This window comes from Pagrus major, chromosome 19, assembly GCF_040436345.1.
Source record: "Pagrus major chromosome 19, Pma_NU_1.0".
Lineage (NCBI taxonomy): Eukaryota > Metazoa > Chordata > Actinopteri > Spariformes > Sparidae > Pagrus > Pagrus major.
This window is the reverse complement of record NC_133233.1, coordinates 8361409-8384927: the sequence shown is the minus strand read 5'-3', so window position 1 is coordinate 8384927 and position 23519 is coordinate 8361409. Positions and strand designations below refer to the sequence as shown.

The 23519-nt window shown below is 41.3% G+C and overlaps 1 protein-coding gene across 1 annotated transcript in view; it reads right to left on the bottom strand.

Annotated features, from left to right (window-relative positions):
* Positions 1–23519, bottom strand: part of mpp7a (MAGUK p55 scaffold protein 7a) — a 146924-nt gene that overhangs the window by 84775 nt on the left and 38630 nt on the right. Inside the window, exon 3 of the mRNA XM_073488661.1 lies at positions 7160–7278. Within this exon, the coding sequence (XP_073344762.1) occupies positions 7160–7278 (119 nt within the window). The remainder of the gene's footprint in view (positions 1–7159; positions 7279–23519) is intronic.

Below are 23519 nucleotides of genomic sequence, written 5' to 3'. Positions count from 1 at the left end.
TTAATGATCCTCTTAGTATGCCTTCTTTCTACAAAAACTTGTTGAACATTTCTGTGATCTTAATCATCTCATCAACTTAGACATGTTCTTGTCCTGGACTAGACAACAGTGCATTGAGAGTCTTGATGAAAATATGCAGATGCTTGGTTTTGTATATCCTCACATTGTTGAGCAAGGATTTCACACACAAACCCAGCACCTTTCCTTGACCAAGACCCTATACAGAGTGGTCTGGTTCCAGGAAGTGACAGCTAATTAAGTGCTAGCAGTAGATCCACTGAGAGAGAGAAAGAGAGGGGAAAGGGGTCAACAATCACTACGGCCACATCATTTAGACAGGGGACGCAGCAGAGTGGCCCCTGACACACCTCCATAGACATTGCAGGACATAGTCACACTTGAATACATATGATTAATGTGTCTTGAGACACAGTTACACATCTCTGTAAGTTTTCTATTTTTGTTTCAGTTTCTACCGTAACGGAACACAGTTCATAAACTCACCAGTGAAAAAAAAGGGAAGTGGCATATACTAATCAAGCAACTTATTCATATGAAACCATAAAGCAAGGGAAACGAACTGACTAACTGCATCTGATGATTAGCGTATTTTTGAGGCAGTCAATACATGTAATAATTTTGTTAAGACTATCTTTAATGGCTCCAGGTTAGCCCATGATGTCTTCAGGCAGTTCTCATTCGACAAGGGAGAACATACTATATGGCCCCATTAACCTCATTTTCCATATTTCGTGTGTTGTTCCTATGCTCTATGTCCTTTAAAGATTGGCTTCAAATTGTGTAGATCTTCTGGTTTCACTTTGAGTGCTTTTTTCCCTAGGGAATACAAATCAGGGTCAACCAAAGTGACCTGGAATAATGGTTGTGTGATCACTCCAGAGATTTTCCTTGATTACCAATACAGACATTTGATTGATAGAATGGGGGCTGGTGGATCTGTAGGCCTGTCTTCGTTTTCACTGTCCCCCCCAGTGCTTTAGACATGGTTCAAGTCAATGAGATTTAAGGTTATTCAGTAACAGGCCATGCTTCAGCTTGTCTGCTGTTCTAAGGAGCTTCTCTCCTCCTCTCTACTGTCCCTATCACAACCTTGCCTTCGTCTATCCATGCACCTCTTCTGGGTCAATTCAGAGGTGCTCGTTTGTGGACATTGAGCATGATCTTTACAGTTCGTGCAGTATGCGATCATTAAACTCCTATGAAAGAAGGTAGCCTAAGCACAGAGTAAAACATTGCAATGAAGTGGATTTATTTGAAGCACTGTAACCAGTGTCTGCGCAAAGTTCATTAATATACAATCACGACCTCACCAAAGCCCCTAGCTTTTTCAATACAAGGATTTGGACTGAGCAACACAATTCAGTTGCTCATTTCAGGAAGCGAAATTAATATGTCATCTCTTTTTAAAGGTAGGAACCTCCCTTGCACCATTCAGGTATTTATTTAACTCCACTTGAGGGTTCTTGTTACACTAAAATAATAATAAATAATAAATAAATCTCCCTTAGTAATAGGGACTGTGAGAAAGCTGTGTGATGGATAAGATAGGTGCCAAAGGGGTTGCTGTCAAGAAGTAAAGTTGCTGGACATTACAGGGTGAGTCATAAAATTGAGAGGGCTACCTCAAGCTCGATCTGGTTTTTCATGGGATACCATGTCTGGTACTCAAGGAATAAAGTCCAGTTTGTCTGAAAATTAGCTCATTCATCAAAAATACCTTAAACTTCCCACAAGTGTCAGCTGTAGCACCTTTACATGTCATTAAAGGCCTGTGGCCCTGAGGAACATACTGGCAAGCCCACATCAATAATGCTGTGTGCAAGCGCCAAGCCTATTAGCAACTAACAGGAGCAGAGTTTAAGGGAAAACTGACTGACCGCAAAATGAGGGATCTCAGGACCTGGCTAAAGGCCTGCTGACAGAAACTTGGTCTTAAAGGAGAGCCCCACCTGAGGCAGGTGGAAATTGAATATAGTATTATATTGCCTGTAGCTTTGTGTGGTGCTGGAACTTGGCAGGAGAACAGTGAGCGTGGTAGAATCTAAAAAAAGCAGACTTGAGTAACCCCCTTTAATTGAAAAGAGGAGAACTGTCTGCATCATTTTAGCTATGCAAGCTATATATGCCAGCACTCACATTTCATGTCAGCTCTGATAATGCACCGCTGAAAAGTCTGCAAAATGAAGCAAACTTGAGAGCCTCAGTCCCTGCTGAAAGATGATATTAGAAAATATTTGTTTCATCTCCGACATAATAGGATTAGGAGGGATGTGAAAGCTTTTCCAACCAACTGATGGGAGCAGGTGAGGAGAGACAGAAAGAGCCTAACTCTGGTATTCACGTAGGTCTGAATTTTCTCTTTTTCTTTCTCGTCTGTCTTTCCAATCTTTGACACTTCTTCCTCTGGTCCTTCTCTCTCCCTCCCGACAGACTGACCAGTAACTGATGCTCCATAATTACCCAGGTGAAGCTTGAGCGTTTCCATGAGTGACCTGGGTTGTCGAGCCTGTCAGATTAACATGATGTGTGTGTTTTCTCTCTACTGTTTAGCCCTTCCCAAAGTATCCCATACACAACTTTGTGGAGTAAAAGGTGGAATCTGCAGAGAATTGGTGGAGGGGCTTTTGAGGAAGGGGACAATACATTTTTATTAATGGTGTGCCACTGACATTAGCCATGTTCACCTGAATGTTGCATCTGAGTGCTGGTCTCCGCTGTAAGGTGATATGCTTGTTCTGTACTTCTGTATGTTTTAAAGTCTGCTTGTCCGTCCATTTGGCTCACGTCTAAGTACCAAGTACAAAGCAAAGGAAACACATAGTTCTGCTTGTCTGGAGCAGGGCAGTCTCCACTTATGCCTCTGCATTAATAATAAGAGACGCTTAAAGCAGCTCAGTTTCTCTCCATTGAAAGAAGAAAGAATAAGAATAAAGGTAGAAACAGGCTTGTTTTGGTGAAGAAATGATGAGGTTGTTTGATGTTATACGTATTTGAACATGTTGTGGCTGTATGGAGGGTATTTATTGTAACACAGTGAATTAGGTCCAATTAGCTTAGACCTTAACTGATATTTACTGAATTGCACTGACATGGTCCCCAAAATCTGAGCTACTCACTTTCTTTCTGGCTCATGAACAAAGTTGACTTTACCATTCATCCTCTTTCTCACACACACACACACACACACACACACACACACACACACACACACACACACACACACACACACGCACACACACACACACACACACACTCAAAGAAAGAAAGGTTGAAGACCAATGACCAAAGACTGCAAACTATGACCCTCATGAACCATATTAACACAGCGGCCATTTTCCTCTGACATTACACTAAATGTGGGAAGCTCAAATGTCATACTGTCATACAAAATTTCCTTTCCAATTTATTTGAACGGTATTGGCAATTTGCACAGTTGCACACTGTGTTATGGAACACACTGATGTAGCTGCCATAACAATGTAAGTGCACTCTTGCACTTTAACTGGACACACTGAAACAGCTGACACACTGAAATTGGAAAAAAAAAACAACAACAACATGAAACTAAAGTGTATTAAGTATTCTTACTGTGTCCCTGAACACACTGATTGTCACGTAGGACTCTGTGGCCGGTGAAGTCCATCCATAGCAGGTGAGCACAATTCTCTATGTAGACCGAGAGCTTTCTCCACCTTTGCTCTTGTCTCATCATACAAGAGCTGGAATGGATTTTTTCAGTTAAATAATTTCTGCTTGGTATTCCATACCTTGGTTCCAGTGTTTGTAGCATTCGCCGAAAATCTTTATTCTTGACCACGTTGTACGGGCGAGGGTCCATGCAAATAAACCCAGCGATGAACTTGTGATACTGACAGCCCTCAGGGATGAGAAAGGAAGCTTTGCTTCAAACACTGCATTCACCACTGCAGGTTGACTTACAATATGAGCATTACCAGCTTTCTCATAGAGGAGATCAGGGTGGTGGTGTTGCAAGTGGTTTTGCATGTTTGTGGTTGTTGCATGTGTACTTTACTAACCAGTCTTTATTGATTATGTTTGTCCTATTAAACTGGGCTGGGGCATCTCTTAACATAACTTTCTTAACATTGCTGTCTGCCATTATCCAACTGTAAACTTCTTCTTCTGCCAATTCACTTCTGTTCAAGTTTCCCTCATTCATGTGATAAGTGCCACCGCGAGGAGTCATGAAGTAGCAACGCTGGGGAGTGAAATTGTCAGGGAAATCAGTTTACAGCACCTTCATTTTTTTTATTAGAATACTGATATTTGGTGCCAGCGTAACGATACTTGTATCGCACGAGGAAGGACCACAATATATTGACGTGTACATATTTTGTCGCCCCTACATACTAGCTAACACTACTGTTGGATACAACACTGTTTTGATGCGATACAATTAGGAAGCCGTAAATTGATTCAGAAATATCAACGCACATCCTGGAGACTTTTGTCTACACTTGTAAGTCAAACACACAGGTTGTAATCAAACGGTAATGTTAGCTAGGAAGTTGTTGAATGCTAACATCAGCTAGCGAGTTATCAAATATGTTGTTTTACCTTGAAATATGGCCAAATGTGCCTCCAGATTTTCACTATCCATCGTCTTTTCAGTTGCTGATCAATTGGGAAGCTGTAAAATGACAACAATATGCGACATTACCTACCTACCACTTGCAACCTGGGACACAGCAGCATTCAAGTTTCTCACCCTGAGCGTGACTGTTGGAGGAAAATGGCTGCCGTGTGAAGAGATTTTTTTTCCCCCAGCTACTTTCTCCAGCTCCAAATGTGGGATTCCAAGGCGATCCTATGACAGATGGGATACCTAATCCCGAGTATTCTGGGTCTCCTAGATGGGCATGCCTGAAATACCTCTGCAGGGAGGCATCCAGGATGCATCCAATTAGGATACCTGAGCAACCTCAACTGCCTCTTCTCAATGGAAGAGCAGCAGTTCCTGCCTGTAGCCTATCCTGAAAGTTGAGTCCAAAACCACCATGCATCATGCAAAGAGAACTAAATGTGGTTGCTTGTAATAACCATCTACTTCTACATTAAGATAAAGGAATAATTGGGAAATTGAGCTTCCGGTGAGTTATGTCAACAACGTTTGTGTTGTTGACAAGAAAACCACAGTTTGTAAGCTATGCTGTGCGCGTGTTACATACGCATCCACAGGCAACACGAGAAATATGGCAGGACATCTCCACAGGCATCATAAAGAAGTACACTTAACTGAGAAATCTACACCAATAACATAGCCAACTCTGTCGTCCTCACTTAGAGCTAAACTTCCACAAAATTCAACTCGCACTAAAGCAATAACTAGCGGTATAGGGATATTTGTAGCATCAGACATGCGACCTTATTCAATGGTGGAAAACCCTGGATTTAAGCATTTAATTAGCAAACTTGAACCGCTACGAAATGCCAAGCAGGTCACATCTTACCCTTTAAGGTTCACCCTTATGCCTGGCTAAATACCACAGAAACATAATGCCACCTACATTAGCATCATTCCCTCTCCCCCACACTATGCAGTGTTTTCTTTGGGGCCGGCAAGAATGAGAACCCGTCCATCATTATCCATGTTCAAAATGCCTTATTCTTTGGCCATTCAAAACAATCCGGGCATCAAAGGACAGCCTCCTGGTTTCCTCAAGTCCCGACATCATGGTTTTTACTCCAGCGTCTGAGATATAACATAATTCAGCTCTTTTTAGGCTCACATTGGCATAACAACCCTGGATCCTAAACAAACAAACTTAGACAGAAGAGATTTCTTTAAGGGGAGGGGATACAAATTATGTCGATTTTTCTCGCTCAATCGTCTCTGTGAAATAATGATTCTGGCTGGAGAGAAAGAGAGACCACCAAAGGGGGAAATATATCATGCCAGCAATAGAGACAATGTACAAAGGATACATCTGATGTTGCTTTAACAATTAGAGATGTTTTCTTAGTACATTGACAAAGAATTCTCAGTTACATCAGTGAACCAGAGAAAGAGCTGAAGCAGTTGTTACATATTTTGTATTTACTGGTTAAAAAGTGACTGACAAACAAGCTGATTTACAGTACAAAAAAACCCATGTGACAAAACCTTCCTGTTCCATTTCCAATAGAAAGAGATTGGCTGCGGATTGCAAAGAATCCCAAGCAAAGATGAGTTTAGGGAAGACAGACAGAGTGTGTTACATTCATTACCTCTGTCTGTCTGCTAACATATAAAGATATCAAGTGTGCTCATCCTCTCCCCAAGCTCTGCAGCTAGTTCATTTAACTGGCAATAACCAGACCACAGGTCCATTCATGCTGGCAGAGAGGGAGTTAGAAGATCTGGTCGGGTAGACTGTTGGAATGACAATAAACTTAGAATTGTATGAATGAGACTGGAAGGAGAAGGGCTGAATAAAGGAGCGTTGAGCAAAGGTGCAAAAGTGTTTTTATGTGAAATGAAGAGGTCAGATTTTAACACGGACAATAAAGTGCCTATGATTAGGGGTGGGGGCCACAGGATATTCTGTCCTGTCCCACGAGGATCCGTGAAGGATCTGACAATAATGGTGGTTAATGTAAATTCAGACGTAGATTTTAGGGAGATTTTAGATCTAATGTTAAAATAAAATATTATCTGGCTTGAGGCTGTGATAACTTCTCCCACTATTTCATATTTTCTCCGCCAAGGAGGTTACTTTTTTCACCTGTGTCCATTTGTTGGTTGTCATGTCAGCAGAATTACGCAAAAAACTACTGAACAGATTTCCATGAAAACTTTGATGGAGGATGGGTCTCGGCCCAGACTAGACCCCATCATTTTTTGGTGTGGATCCTTGGGAGATAGCTAGTTAAATTCAATTCACAATTATAAAACTGTCACTGTTTGAATGACAATGCGAGTGTAACTACTTGCTGGTTAAACAACAAATGATTGGCAAGAACATTTTTAACAGTGCTGAAAATAAACATGGATAGTTTGCATAGTTTTATGCATTTATAAATAAAGTGCCTTAACTATGATGGATAGAAAGTACCTTAAATAACAGAACACTCAGGTGAAACTTTAATACACAACTCTAAAAGAAATGGTGAGTAAAGGTCCTTTTTTGCGTTTTACCTTGATCAGCGAGTGGAGGCTTCTTTCTCCAAACATGTCCTGGAGGAAAGTGTTGTCCTCTGGGCAGCTGACATGGGGCTGCAGCTGCGAAGGCAGAGCTGCCAGCAGCTCATACAGACCTGCAACAAGGAAGAGGAAACAGAGGGTTGGTATGGCAGTGGGAAGTATGACTACATGCATTACATATACACCCGGACAACACATGCATTTGTAAACATATACACAAATGCCTATACCAAAGCTTTTATAGATTTGAAGTCACACTCACACACAAACTCATTTTCATCTGTGGACTCTCTCTGTTTCTCTGTCTCTTCCTCAGATCTATATACACACAAAAATAAACACACACCCGCAAGTACTAAAAGGTACATAAAAAATACTGTACTCTTCTGCTCGTCACTGGAAGGAAAAGGAAACATAGAGGCAATAAAGCATTTCCCCCTAGCCTATGCTTCCCGCTGTTGTCCCAGCCTTTCCTGTTGTTTGAGGAACAATGCTGTCCCCAATCAGAAAGAAGTCCAAAAAACTTCATGCCAAGCAGCTAGAAATTCCACTTTTGATTAGTTTAAAAGTTCAATATTAACCTTCTTCTTCGCAAGCAAAGACATGGCACACATGCCTCAGGAGGATTTCCATCCTCACATCTTTCTTGCCTGCAAACAATCAATGTCTGGAGTAAAATGCACGTGTGTTTGCTAAACAGAAGTTTTGGAAGAAGTACTCAGGATAATTTCTATGTGGCTGTTGTGCTGGTTATGGTTATTTTTATATTGAAAGCCTTAGATGGTAATGTACTGTACTGAGGTAACATTTTGCACTTAAAATAACTGGGTTTGAGGTAGGGGAATTGAACACGTTTGGCTGTAAACCAACTGAACTCATGAGCCAACAATGACAGTGGAATTTGGCATTTATCCAGGCCTATGTGGCCTGTATACAGGTCATCAGCATGAGCAAAGTTTGTTGGTGACGGTGAGAGAAACAGGGTGCATGGATCAGCAGTCGCATAAATGAATCTGATTCCCTTCAGAATCACACATGCTGAAATCTGTAAGGTCTTTTGAGGTTTTGCTAACCCGGCTTATGACTGAATAATTTAAATTCAATTTACAGGGAACCAGACTGGGGAGCTGATAGTTTCAAAATTAAGCACAGGGGAGATGAAGCACTCAGAGGGAGAGAGTGCAAAACCAGTGTGAGCGTGGTTCCTTCCAAACACAGTCCTGGAGCACAACTAATGGATAGTGGTGGCAGATACTTTTTGTTTCTCTGCTCTGGTCTTCAGCATGGCTGTAATGCACTAATCAAGGGGATAACATTAAAGGTCAGGCCCAGAAAGAGTACACTGAAGCCAGATAACATGCATCAAAGACCCCCTTACAAATGCGCCAGAAAGACCCCCTACTTTCAAACTCCTCCAACATAACCACACGGAGCTTGAAACCTTTTGAAGTAACAAGTGATCATGTGAAGAAACTCTAAATACATTCACAGTGGAGCCATCGAAACGTCCAAACAAACTTTAGCGGCTTGGCTACCTCCCTGAGAGCGTCTTTCATCAGAGAAGAGCGAAAGAGGGGAAAAAAAATGCACCACAGTGTAACGTGTAGCTGAAAATGATTGATTAAAAACAATGGTTGACGTCGTTGGCTGAACTGACTGACTGACTGAACTGGCGGGCTCTCCAACTGGGTTACAGCAAGTGTGTGTTGGCAGCTCAGACCATTTGGCGAGAGAGCCATGGCTAACTAACTTGCTGCTGCTGGGCAGTCAGACAGATGGAGTGTCATCTGCCACTCTCAACCCTCTGCTTTCCATTTGGAGGTGATTTGGGGTTTGCAACTAAGAGATCTTTAAGCAGACGCACAGGATTTATCAAGATGATATCCTGTCCTGTTCTTCAGCTCCCAACATGGACTCTGTGTAATGTTAGCACCTCATATCTCACTGCTACAAAAGTTCTGTGCTAAAGAAAGTAGTATGACAATGGAGAGAAAAAGCCACTGAACACAAGAGAGGTTTTACACACAACATGTGCACCAGTCATTACAGCAATCCCAGTGGTTTCACTCAATCTTGGTGTGTCATATTGTCCCTGGTATGTGATCATCCGATGCCTGGTTCTGTGGTCCTCATCACCAGAAACGTTCTAGTGCTTTAGCTAACACAAACCTGCCTGAGGGCAGCTGGCATGCTCAATCTTTTAAAAGTTGGAACTTCCAACAGAACATCTCACATAATAAATTACAAAAAAGATTTAAAGGGACATTGGGATGAGGTGAAGGGTGTAGGAAGGGTGTTGAGAGTGGGGGGAAAAGATATGGTAAGGTCATTACTATTGGCAGTGCTGAGATACTGGGTAGGAGGAGATGAAGGGGATGAGGGAGGGAAGGAGAGATTGAGAGTCCCAAAGCTTTAAGCTCCCCCAGGTGCAAAGTCTCCCCTTCTGTCTACACTTTCAGTGATTCAAATTTTTATTCCTTTTGACACAAATTCCTCCCTATCCAAGCCAATGACACATTATGGTAAACACATCAGCTCCATTAGCTGATCAGAAATGATAACATCATGGGAAAAAAATGATAAAATGCAAGCTGCCACTGTGCTCGACTTCTTGGGTCACCATGTCAGGCTGAACCCTGTGAACTAGAGAAAACCCAGTTTCAAACAACAACAAAAAGATGTATAGGAGCCAAGAGTTAAACAAGGACTCTGCAAAGCTGAAATTAAATATAAGAATGTATGGGTGGACAAGCTAGGAGGAGAAATGAGGGCAGAAAGAGAGAGAGAGAGAGGAAATGAGCCAAAAAACAACCACAGCGGTGGTAAAATCACTGCGTGTGGACACTATAAAAAGTGGAAAGAGAAAAAAAAACAGGGCCAGATGTATGGACACATGTATCTATGTAACATCAGAAACCGTGTCCAGCACAGACAGCACGAGACAAAATGAGAGAGGGGGAAAGAGGAAGAAAGGACTCAAGATCGCGCCAAGCCTTCACCACTAAAGGTTGGACTGACTTGTTTCTTGCAGGGCTGGTCTGGCTTCATTTGATTTGTTTTGGCCAGACTATTCTGGACCCTCTCGTGCGGCAGCTGTGTCTAGCAGACCTGGCAGAGTCTTGTAGTAGACCACTAGGTTCTGTTGTGGCTAGTGCTGGACCAGCCCAGAGGTCCTGATGACCAGCATGATGTTGCGCAGTATGGCCGCAACAGTCTTCAGAGAAAGTGGAGAGGCCAGGGCCTCTGAAGCTTCCCGTATGGAGGAAGTGACCACTTTGACTGCCAAACAGCACTTCCCCTCTCACGCCCACACCGCCACAGTGGTCAAAGAAAATAATAGTGTTTTTCACAGACTCTTTTATGTAAAACACAAAAAAATCCCAGACAATGAAATGCATTAAAAATGATGTGCGTCAAATTGCTAGTCACATAGGTAAAAGACCTCTGGGTTTTTTCTCGAGCAGTGCAAAGCAAGGAAATGACAGGGACTTATCTGACAACAAAGGGTTTTTGCATGGTTGTAAATATCACTCTTGCCATGAAATTGTAACATGTCACTTGGCACTATTTACCTACACACCACACTCGGCCAACATGCGGTGCTGTGAGAGAAATTCGTCAGTTTGTTCATAACTTAAATGTCGGACTGTACAGCACAGATGCTAATGGGCCCCACTTCCATCTTGTAACTGAGCTACATACAGAAAGACAAACTTTCTGTCATGTGAAAATTAACTTGTTCGAATACAGGAAATGAATGTCAGGTTTCGACTCAATTTCCTCCCCCCTGCACTTTCTCCCAGGTGCTGAATGAGTTATTGAGCTCCCTCATATATGTTTCAGGAACATATAGAAAAAAACAATGTTTATGAGGCTAACCAGACTGGTGGGGGGGATGAGGGGGTAGATGGGAATGTAGTGGGTCACTATTTCAAACACCGCCTTACGAACATGCTCGGGGACCATCTCAGACAGGGATAGCAGCAAAAAAATAAGATAAATAAATAAATAAAATAAAAAGGCAGCTGCTGACTAATCCACTCAGGCTTTGATTTACACCCTTGTTATCCATCTAAAAGAGGAGGAAAGGCTGCCTCAAGCATAGCATAGGAAGACACAAGCCCTTTTAACAGCAGCTAAGACCTTTCTTCAAAGCAAAAGAAGCATGATGTGTAACACAACAGCGTTTTTGTCTAGTGTGACGTTTTATATGCACATGCACCCTGTTCTATGGCTGTTGATCTCGACCTCTGATCAGACAGTAAGGAGCTCCAGGACCTCATCGTCTCCCTAAATTTTAAACATTTCGGTGGCTGTTTTTGTTGTATTGAGTTAGCTACTCACTGCTGCTAGCTCTCCCAGTTGTGGGTCGTACCTTTAACAGCTATATTCGGCTTGGTTACTACTTATGCTATCAGCTTTAAGGAGGAACAACGATGCCCCAATTCTGCCCTTGTAACTTCTATACAGAACAGTGAGACAGAATTAAAGGCAAAATAGTCCCTTTTGAAACAGGCTGTGTAAAAGGGGCTAGTGACAGAGAGCAAAGAGGAAAATGAATTGAAGCAAGAATCAGTGAGAAAACACAACATCTGAGACACATACATAAATAACATCTGATTAAAACATGTGTGCAGACAGAAGAAGAATGATGACTATAAAGACAACGATGAGAAGGAACACCATGAAAAGACCGCGGAGTGAAGGCTTTCGGCAACAGGAAGAAATAACAATTACCGATGATGATTCCAGCACTACTGTAAACACATTTCTGTCCAAAGGGAGAAACTCTAGACAGACAGACAGTGGGTGGGAAGACGGATTCAACCTCAGTAGGGTGCCAAACAAAAGGAGAAGTGTTTAAGTCGCCTTGTTCACAGCCAACACAGGACAGGACAGAGTATGTCATCGGTCCACTCCCAGCAGAGGGAGCATTGGTTCGCAGGATTAAGTGACCATATGACTGGTGCGGCATCCTCTACCAGACATAAAATGACATAGTATTAAAAGATGTACTAGCTTAGCAATGCTGCAATCTTTAAACATAACTTACAATGAGCCCAGCAGTATTCTGTTTGGGATATAACAGTGGTGGACCATGGAAGAGTGTAAAGAGGGGTAATATACACTGTCCCAAAAAATTATGGGAACACTTAATCAAAGTCAAAAACCTCACGGATATCAATCAATCAGTCTATTTAGGAAGCACAAGTGATTATGAATCAATTTCACCTGCTTTGGTGCAAATGAAAGTGACAACAGGTGCAATAGAGAGGCCAAAGCAAGACAACCCCCAGAAAGGGAATGGTTTGGCATGTGGTGGGCACAGAAAATTGCTCTCTCCTTATCCTTCCTGACTGATTTTTCTCTAGTTCTGTGTTCTGCTAGTGTTCTTGTCACTACTGGTAGCATGAGGTGGTACCTGCAGCCCAGTCAGGTTGCACAGGTAGTCCTTCTTCTCCATGATGGCACATCCATATGTGTGGTCGCAAGAAGTTTTGCTGTGTCTCCCAGCACAGTCTCAAGAGCATGGAGGAGATACCAGGACATCCTCTAGCGGGACCTGTGTTCACAGCCCAGCACTCTGTAGCTCAATTGGCATTTGCAAGAGAACACCAAAATTGGCAGGTCCGCCATTGGCACCCCGTTCTCTTCACAGATGAAAGCAGGTTAACACTGAGCATATGTGACAGGCATGAAAGAGTATGGAGACACCGTGATGTATGTTATGCTGCCTGTAACATCATCCAGCATGACCGGTTTGGCGGTGGGTCAGTGATGGTCGCACAGACCTCCACATCATAGCCATGTTAACCTGACTGCGTTTAGGTAATAGGATGAAATCCTCAGAGCTATTGTCAGACATTAGCCTGGTGCAGTGTGCCCTGGGTTCCTCCTGGTGCAGGACAATGCCCGGCCTCATGTGGCCAGAGTGTGTAGGCAGTTCCTGGATGACACAGGCATTAACTGGCCATCTCGCTCCCCTGACCTACATCCAATTGAGCACCGATGAGACGTTATGTATCGGTGCATCTGATGCCACCAAGTACCGCCACAGACTGTCAAGGACCTTACTGATGCCCTGATCCAGGTCTGGCAGGAGATCCCCCAGGACACCATCCGCCGACTCATCAGGAGCATGCCCAGACGTTGTCAGGAGTGCATACGGGAACACGGGGGCCATACACACTGCTGAATCACAATATGAGTAATTGGTAATTGGTAAAGATGGAATAAAGTTGGATCAGCCTGTGATTTCAACATTTTATTTTGATTTTTGGTACAATTTTGAATCCAGCCCTCAATGTTGATGATTTTTGTTTTCACTGACCGTCATTTTGTTCTCAACAATATTATATTATACACTGTACATCAGTAAAGATTTTCAACTTGAATGGCCAAATGTCCGGACTTCACCGCACTTGCAGACTCACAGACTTTGCGGCATGTTCATGGGAAGTCTGCAGGTCTTGCAGACTGTCCAATCCCATAATTTATCCAGCCCACAAGAGGTTCTCAAGTGGACTTTCTGCAGACTTCCCAAGAGTCTGCCTGGGGAGCGGACTTCACCGGACTTCAGTGATTTAATCATCCACAGTTCATTGCGATACGGGCGTGGCATTGTAGAACTTATCATTTATGTGTAAAGCAATTACTCTACTGAAACATCACTTGAATCGTCTAGGCCAGAAATAATATATAACCACATCATGATACAGAAATATATAGAAGTAGGTTATAGGTAGGTAAGGTTATAGAGGTAAGCAAATTGATTTTATTTTTGTAGACTTTAGGGCTGTCTATCAGCCGTATATTTGCCTTGCGGTCTCACGCACTCGCAGACTTGACATGATGATAGTGAGCGCGTCACGGTATGTACGACCAAGGGTGGATATCTCACTTCACTATTGGGGGGAACAAAAAACAGGAAATTTTCTCAAATTAGCAGTTCCAAAGACCAAACCATTTCTCCACATTGACAGTCATGAGACTGAGCCCTCCAATATTATCTTCAATGATATTTCAGTGTCACGGTCTCTGCACCATTTGGAAGAAAAGATGAGAGAGCGGCTTGTGCAAAATGTTAGTTAGGGCTACACAGCATGGAAAAATGACTTTAGGAAGTACAGTGGGCCGGTCTAGGTGCAATTAACTGTCACTCCGATCATTTATCGACTCTCTGGATGTCTGTCAATTTAGGGTTTACAAAGATTATTTGGCTCTGGCTGAGATCATACCTCATTCAGGGGGACCAAAAATAATCTAGGTTGCAGGACCTTATCAAAGTTTCGTTTTCAGAGCCAGAATAGGCCAATAGGCCAGTATAGGTCAAAAAGGATTTACTTTATTTCATCTTATTTTCAACATGCCATCGAATAGCATGTATGAAGTGCCTCACATGTCCTGTGCTCCATGCTTCGTCCCACCTCTACACTTCAAAGAGCTGTCAGCACATTGAAAACAGAGCTCAGGACAAAAGTACAAGTCTAATCAACATAATTGAATGCATATAGTCTGCCGGATCTGTCAGCAACCTAAAGAGCCAGCAGTGTTTTCAGCTACAACAGCTTTCACAATCACATTGCAGACAAGTGAGGCTTGAGTGGAAGCACCTGCAGCAGGAATTAGCCGTGGGTTTCCTGGGAGGTTATTAGCGAGGTTACTGGGGAAACAATTATGGATGATACTTCTGTTCCTTGCCAGAAGTTGCGTGAGTAACAAAGTATCAAAATAACTGACACACTGGCCACACTTTTAAGGCATTAGAAGTGTTAGCTTAGTGGGCTAAGCTTTAATATTTTTTTAGTAGTATTTAATTGATAAAGTCACTAACTTAGATCTTCATGAATGAATGATAGGCCCTACCAATTGCAGGATTAGCATCCTGTTACCATGGAAAAAGCCAGTACTGGTTTAGTAACGTGCCAAAAGTCGTGCCCATAATTTGCACTGGGTATCGTAGGTGCTGGGAATAAGTTGGGTAGAGTTCCTAGTAGTTTCATACTTCCATCCAGCCACACTTCCCGAAAACTCAAATGATGTACAACGCAAGGAAAGACAGAGTGAGAGGAATTAAACATGGAGAATAGACAAAAAGTTAGGAATACCTGGGGAGACAATGATGACAGAGACAGTATCATGGAAGACAGATAAATTAAATGTGGAGGATGGATAATAAAGCAGAGTGCCAGCCTCATGTTTGTTGGATGACTTGAAGTCTGTGGCAAGGCTGAGTTTGGCAGTGGTCATCTAGGACTTTTTTCCAGATGAAATGAAAGGCCACTGTTAAGCGGAGTCAGAGCCGGCTATGCTTAGATTTGCTCTAACACAGTAGACAAAACACAGAAGCCACAACAACTTGACCAGATCAAAATGACCTGCCACCTCTGCTTAATGTGGCAATGGAACAGCAGCAGACTTTCTGGCACAGGCCTGCATGTTCTGTCCAAAGCCTTGGCCAGCTACTTATTTCAAACAAGTCTTCCAGGGATATCAGAGGCATGTATGCCAATACCACCTGAAAGGCTTCATTTTATTCATACATTTATAGCAAAATGTATGCTTTAAGTTTACACTCAAAATCTTTCAATGTCTCAAAGTTGCTGGCTATTACTCAACATCCTACTGCCTTGTTGTCAACCCGGACACATGGTCTGTAAAGGTGTTTTCAAGTTCTTTCTAATGCAATTGATCATGTCTTGCTCAACAATAACCACTTTAGTGTTGCGTGTGCTTTTGAGGAAAAGCAGTAGAAGATATCACACCTCAACAAAAAGTAAAAGAATTCTTCATATTCAAACAATTCAAAGTCATCATTTCCCACTCCAAGTCGCACTCTTGATTTCTTACTTTTACATCTGCTTCCTTTGACAGTTTTGCTTTTTTTTTTGCTAAAACGATGTGGAAATTTTAGTTCTGATGTAACTGGAAACAGGGAGCTCTTCCAGTGGCAACAAATCCTTGTGTTTCGGTACTGTATCACTGCGGCACAGAGCTGGCTATTGGCCAGGGACCACGACAAATGGCTGGAAGCTCCCAGAGGAAAGCGATCCCCCCTGTCCTCCCCAAAGTCCTCCCCCAACCCTCCCCAATGTCTCCCAAGAGTTGAGACCGGCTAGGGCCAGATGTTCTGGATTCTTGACATCAGGATGGAAAAATGTACTGTTGTTAACCTTGACAGAGAAGAGAAAAAAAAACCAAAAAAACAATAATGCCATACTTATATCATATAGTTTGAATTATTCGAGTTTTGTGTTTCTACATATGTATTTGTCCTACATATGAGTATATGTATGTGCACGCATCAATGCAGTGACAAAGTGCTTCACTAAAGGAATATCTGTACCTCATTATTTAGTATCAATTCACAGCAATCACCTCCTCCAACAGGGGAGCGAATGGAGAGAATAAGATGGCTGAAATTGCTCAGCCATTGCTTCTGCACAAACATGCACACATGCAGCCAGTAACTTATTAGTGTATCTGGTAAAAGCGTTGTCCCATCGAAAGATTTCCATGTGAAGTCTTTCGTGTGAGTGTCGCCCACCTCCTCCACAGATGTGCATGGCTGAACCACCCTTATCTTTAAATGCTGTGCGGGGGCTGTAAACCTAGATAGAACATGCAGGTACGGCTTGGAATCACAGTTAATCTTAATGAGGTTAATAAAAGGGCATCAGGGTCTTTAGAAGTGCCTGCTCGAATGTATGTGCAAGTATTTCGGCTGGTCTCTGGTGAATGGTTTGAGGGGCACCATGCAGTTACATTAATGACACACGAAGGGCTTGTCAGCAAGCACTTGACTTAGCAGCAGCTTTGGGCAGAGCTGTCGGTTAAAACCAACTGATTTCACACCACGACCAGAGGTGGAAAAGGAACAAGAGCAGAAATGGCCACAGTTCTATATGTATAAAACGTTTTTAAAAGTGTGCACATCCAAACAAGATAGACCATAGGTGCTGGACAAGACCACACGTAAGGTAACTTGGAGGTAATAAATGTTTGTGGGAGCATTATCTACTGTGCGGAGTGTTTTTATTAGTTTAGACAAATTAAATGAATATAGGCTATCTTAGAAAATTATCCAGTTGTAATTAAAAAAATATAGATTGAAGATACTGGATTTTTTAGGCTGGCGCCAATTTGGATATCTGAGAGTTAAAAAATCAGATACACCTTACATTAATATTGTTGAATGGGTCGTGAAAATAGGGTTCTGTTAGAGTTGTTTATAACTTGGAATAACTGACAACCCTAATACAGACAGCAATGTATGAAATTCTTACTTTTTGACTCATCTTAAACCTGTCAAACTAGATATGGCAAGGTATGGTCCTCTACTATCCAAGGGAGATTAAGGTAAATCTCCACTATCACCACATTCTACCTCTCCCCTACAGATGAAGCATACTACCACAAAACTGCATCACATAACTACAGAAGCAGGGAGGAAATGGGGCTACAAGGAGCAAACACCTACTCTCACTACAGGAGGCTCACGGACCTCTGAATGGCATAAACCAGATGTTGTAAGTCTGAGAGTCTCTGATGGGAGAGCAGAGACGTTAGAAGCAATTGAGAGCGCTCCTCATCTGCAGACTATGAAGCTGCCATTATTGTACAACCTTCATCAAGTGATGGGGCAAGTTATTACTGAACTAACTCTGAGTCCTTCACATCATTGCATACAGTGAAATGTTTCATATATGTACTGTAGTACTGTATGAAGTAGATGGTACATTTGCTTCTCACTGATTTCAAACAATGATAAACTTCACCAATATTGCCAAAAAATTGGGACAATCCAATTCAGTTTTTTTTTATTTTGAAATGAACCCTTGATGTTCTTTATTGTCATGTGCACAAAAAATACAGTGAAGTTGAATATTCAGAAGATTCACATTTATTTATAATTTACTGTTCTCATGTCTCTCTTCATATTGTTCATTGTTCATTATGTTTTTTTTGCAGGGAGGTGAATTCTGCATTGAGGTTGATTGGACATCTCCTAGGGGTATGTAGAGATTTTTGGAAGCCAGCAATATAATGGCAGCTAAACACAAACACCCACACAATGTAAAAAAAATACGCAAAACTTTACCTCGAAGCTACTGGAGCTACTTCAGCAGGAAGATAAATGGTGTGTAGCAGACAGAAGAGTGGGCTGGGTTTGTCTGTCTGCAGATCCCTGAGTGGGAGCTGAAATAAACTTGAGATGAGCCGAGCCAAACTGAGTGGGGGTGTAACAGTTATCTGTCCCCGACTGAGCCCACAACAAAACTCCATCATGGCTGAACAGAAGGAGAAATGACTTACCAGCAGCTTTCTGGAGGAGAGAACAGACCTGCAGAGAGCAGCTGCATAGCTTTGTTGGAGGGGAGGTTGGGTTACAGAGTGTTCAGGTTAATCTGAGCTGAGTTTAGATTTATCGCCTGAAAGTCTCTTTGGAGCAGGCTCCCCATGATCAGTCCTGTCAAGTGTCTGCATAATTAAAAGCTAATTTTATGTCTCTTATTGGCTGCCTCGTTAGAATGTGAATTAATGTGTGTTTGTGTACTAAATCCAAAGAATAACAGCCAAGAAAATGTCACATAACAGTGTCCTCTAGCACCGGGCAGGGCTTTGCTGAGAGTAGAGATTGGATAGACTGAGACAAAAGGTTTCAAATACCAAGATCAGGGCCAGCATCATCAACTAAAGCCCTGTCATTAATCTGCTTCCAAAGCATTTATGAAAAACCTTAAAGACACACAGTGAAATGAGTCCGCAGTAACCCAATCACCAAGACAGCCTCTCCAGCACTCCCCATGGCCGTACTTTAAGGCCAGTTTTCCAACATTTTATTGTTTTTAACTTTTATTTTAATTGTTTTTCACTTTTTGGTTTCATTTATTAGAATCTAATTCAAACAGAGGCCTGTTGTATATTTGGGCTGAGAGAGCGCAGTAGAAAGAGAGAGAGATGGTATGATCTTACATGTGCCCTCCATTCATCTGCCCATGTGTTTGCTCTCCAAACACTCCAATGATGAGCACTTTAATAAGATCTACACATACACACTCACACAGTCTCCTGCCAAAATCTGGTGAAGAAATAGGAGAGCTGCTACTAAAGAATAGTTGAATTAATGATAATATTTTTCCTGTTATGGTAAAAGCCCGAGCGCAGTACTTTATCTTCTCTCTGTGTTTGTATGTGGTGAGGCTGGTGTTGAGGGGTCTGCAGATGGCAGGACTGCTAAAGTATTGGCACGAAACTGTAATTTCTGTAATTATTGGCAGCCATCACACGTACGGGAGGTATTGTTTATCTGCTGAGGTGTTGCTACCTATATGCCAAATCTCCAGAACTACGCAGAGGGTCCTGCTGTTGCTGTTGTGGACGTTCTCTAAACTGAAACTACATGTCAGCCATTTCAAGCTCAAATCCTCAGCCATAAATCAAAATACTTACAACAAACGGTGCCAGATATTTTAGTTTTTCAGACCAGGCCTATACTATAAAGAGTGACGTATTTACTGAATAAATGTAACACTTCTAATGTAATATTTCAGAGATTTCAAGTTTACAAAAATGATCATACCTCTCAAAAGGTTACTATTTTTTGTGGGCAAGAGGCACTGTGATCTAATGATGTGGCACTGAACTGAAGTCAGTAACTCAATATTCTTTGTGCTTTTGTTTGTTAGCTGGGGGACAACAACTGTCCCATAAAAAGCTATTTTGGCTTTGGCTCAGATTGATTTTGTTGATGAATTAAAAGTCTAGGTTTGTCAAATTGATAACTAGCTACTTGAACTTTCAAGCATTCCTGGAATGTAAATAATAGCCGACAGAACAGATAAGTGTTATTAATTATGGTCCCACAGGGATTCTGGATCAAAATCTGCTCATCTTTTTTGTTATGTTTTTAATTCTCATTTTGAGTCTGTGGCTGAGATCCTTTAGAGTTTTAGGTAAACATCATGTTTAGTTCCCCTCCATAACTGGTTGAGAATGCTGGAGGCATTCACAACATATTTTCTTCTATGCACGGAATTTTATTTTTATTATTATATCTTCCAGGTCTGATTTTTTGTCCATTAACTCCTTTTCAATATATTCACTCCATTACAACATCAACACATTAATTTCAATTAGGACATTATTGCTATTACCTTTCTCATTCATATCATTCCTATTTTCATAGATATTCAATGTTTTTCTGCGATATTTCCCATTTAAGTAAATGGAAGGAATGTTCAAAAATCCCACATTTTCACACTTTTTCAAGCATTTTTAAAACATATCTACTCATTCACTCTTTCAGATAGAAACTCCATTCAAACTTTTAAATATTCCTCAAATTGTCTTCATTCAAGGTATTACTCATCTTTCAAATCCCATTTAAACTTTTCAAAATATTCAACTTTGTTTGAAGCTTAGCAATCTTAGTTATAATGGAGGTCAATTAGAAATCGCTTCAAACCCATCCTAGTCCTTCATACATTCAAATAGAAACTCCATTCAAACTTTGAAACTTTCACAAAGATTAGGACTTTCTCATATCAATTTAACTTTTTCATACCATTCATACTTTTAGCACAGTCATAGCTAAAAGATTCATCATTTTTCAACCATTTTCAGATTTTTACATTGGTGTGTATGGGACAGAATATTGACAGCCTGAGTGGAGGACTCAACTGACAGTAGTAGTAGTAGGAGTGCCAAAAAATTCAACTGGGTCTCATTCCCACAATGTTCACTTCACCTACGTGATTGCGCTGACCAACTGCCCTATGAAGTCCCACTGAACTGATCATCATTTAAGTGATAGCAGTTACTGTCTTTGAGGGAGAAGTATGATAATGTGAGATGAACCTCAGCTATAATTCCTATTCCTATCTAATCGATCTAATCGGCCGATTACAGCCTATCTGAGAATAATCGTTATCGGCCAAGGTTAGCCTTGACTCCCAAGTTCGCCAGGAACATGTGAGTCCAGTCGTCACTGCCAAAAAAACATGATCAAGAGGCACGCAACGCTGTATAAACTGACAAAGTAAAATTACAGTAAATGAAAAACACAGCATGCAATTTTACTTACTTTTTACTATACTACAGTGTTACAGGAAGAAAGGATTCACCAGCATCAATAAGCTGTGCATCAAGCTTCCAGTGAAGCTTCACGTTTGGGGAGGAATTTCACGCCAAGGGCAAATGGATTTGTCAATCTATTTTTTCTTCTTGCGATTTGCAATATGTTATGTCACCCACAGGTATTATGGATCGGCACTTTTATGAGGATGACATCATCAAAAAACTGGCTGGACCATTCTTAAGAGACTCTCTCTTCATGCCAACACATCGTTCCTTCGAGGGTAGGCTAGGCTACATGTATTTCATTTCTCTATACATGGGCTCCACAATGCACAATGATTCATTTCTCCTTTCGTTTCCATGCTTTTAGACAACAATCCCAAACACACTGCAGCCAGTGTCAGAGTCTGCATGGAGCAGGAGGGAATTAACTGGGTTCGAACCCCGCCAGAGTAAGTGACTTATGATTTTAATTACGGCTGGATGCGTCTGGTTTTTATTCTATATCAAGGAACTAATGTTTCACTTTTCCATTTAATACTGTAGGTCACCTGATCTGAACCCTATTGAACTCGTCTGGCATGCCCTGAAGGACTTTGTGAGACGTGAAGCAAAGCCACGCAACAAGGACGAACTTACTGCTGCATTAGAGACGTTCTGGAGCACCAAACTCACCAGAGAGGCCTGCAATAACATACATACATACATACATAGACCATTTGGAAAAAGTCATCCCGTGGGTCATTGAGTTAAACGGGGGTCCTACTGGTATGTAGTCTTAGTAGCCCTCCTCGCCCGGCCCTGCTACACACAGAAATAAAACATGTACAGTACTTATTTGACCGTGTCCCCATCCTGGGAAATGGATAGAGGGGAAAACACCTCACCCCTACTTACTACATTTCACAAGCTCAAACAATTCTTAGTTTTAGTCTTACTTGTGTTTGATGTCTTTGCTTATTATTTGTTGTTGAGCAATAAAGGACATTGGAATCTTGAAACAGTTTACATTGTAAGATGGGTTTTTTTTCTAGGTAGAAAAAATCAGTGTGACTCTATGAATTGTCCACCATCAATATTCAAAGGAAATAAATGGAGGCTGTTTCTATACCTGATGGTGATGATGTAAATTAACCTCTCTGGAACGCTTGTATCACAATGCACCTGATGACCATCCTTGTGTTTCATGTAAATGTCTCGTGTACACATCACAATTCCATGATGGTCACAGTTTAACACACACTAAGGATTGATTCTGAAAGAGTCTACATTGTACTCTCTGAATTGTCCATCATCAATATGCTATACTATGGAGGTCGTTCATTGCCTGATGGTGATGATGTTAATTAACCTCTCTGGAACACCTGTATCACAATGCACCCGATGACCGTCCTTGCACAACACATTCACACATACAGTAGGCTACAAACGTCCGAGACAGAGTGATGTTTAAATTTATCTCTCATGTACACAACTGCATGTGATGCCCGTGTTTATTTCAAACTGAACTCTAAATGCCATTGCTACAGCATGTTGTCATGTGTGTGTGTTTTATTTGTTTTTTTCCTGCAGAAACAATACTCTTATCGCATACAGAAGGCTATATGTGGACTGTGCACATTCATCTTTAAAAATGAGCCAGAGTCAAAGTGGGGAAAGTGTCAAAAAGGTAACACAAAAGTTTATTCAGTGTTGTCCATTGATTCACTATTTACTAGAGTTTAACGCTAGGATCACCAACACCCACCCACTGCAACGTCTGCCAGAGCATAATAATATAATAATAAACTTTATTTATATAGCACCTTTAAAACAAAGTTTACCAACAGTCAAGCCAAACACAAGGAAGTCTAGTCTAAGATGAGTTAAAACAAGAAGGCAGAACACAAAATGTAAAAACACCCCAAGTCAAAATTAGTTAATACAAGTAAAGGAATTAAAGTGATAAACAGGCAAAAATCACAGAAAAGGAAGAGAAGGAGAAGAAATAAAATAAAAATAAAATAGATAATTTAAAAAAGTTAATGCAGAATAAAAAGAATAAAAGCAATGAAGAACAATTAGAAGGCAACATCACATCAAGGAATTAAGAATAGATAAAACGATTATGAGCAGTAAAAGGAATATGGGACAATAAATAGTTGTAGTAAAGGACAGTAAGAAGAAAGGGAAAAAGACATCACAAGGGAGGAATTAAACTGATACACATCTTGTGTACACAATTGCATATGATACACATGTTTATTTCAAACTGAACTCTACATGCCATTTCTAC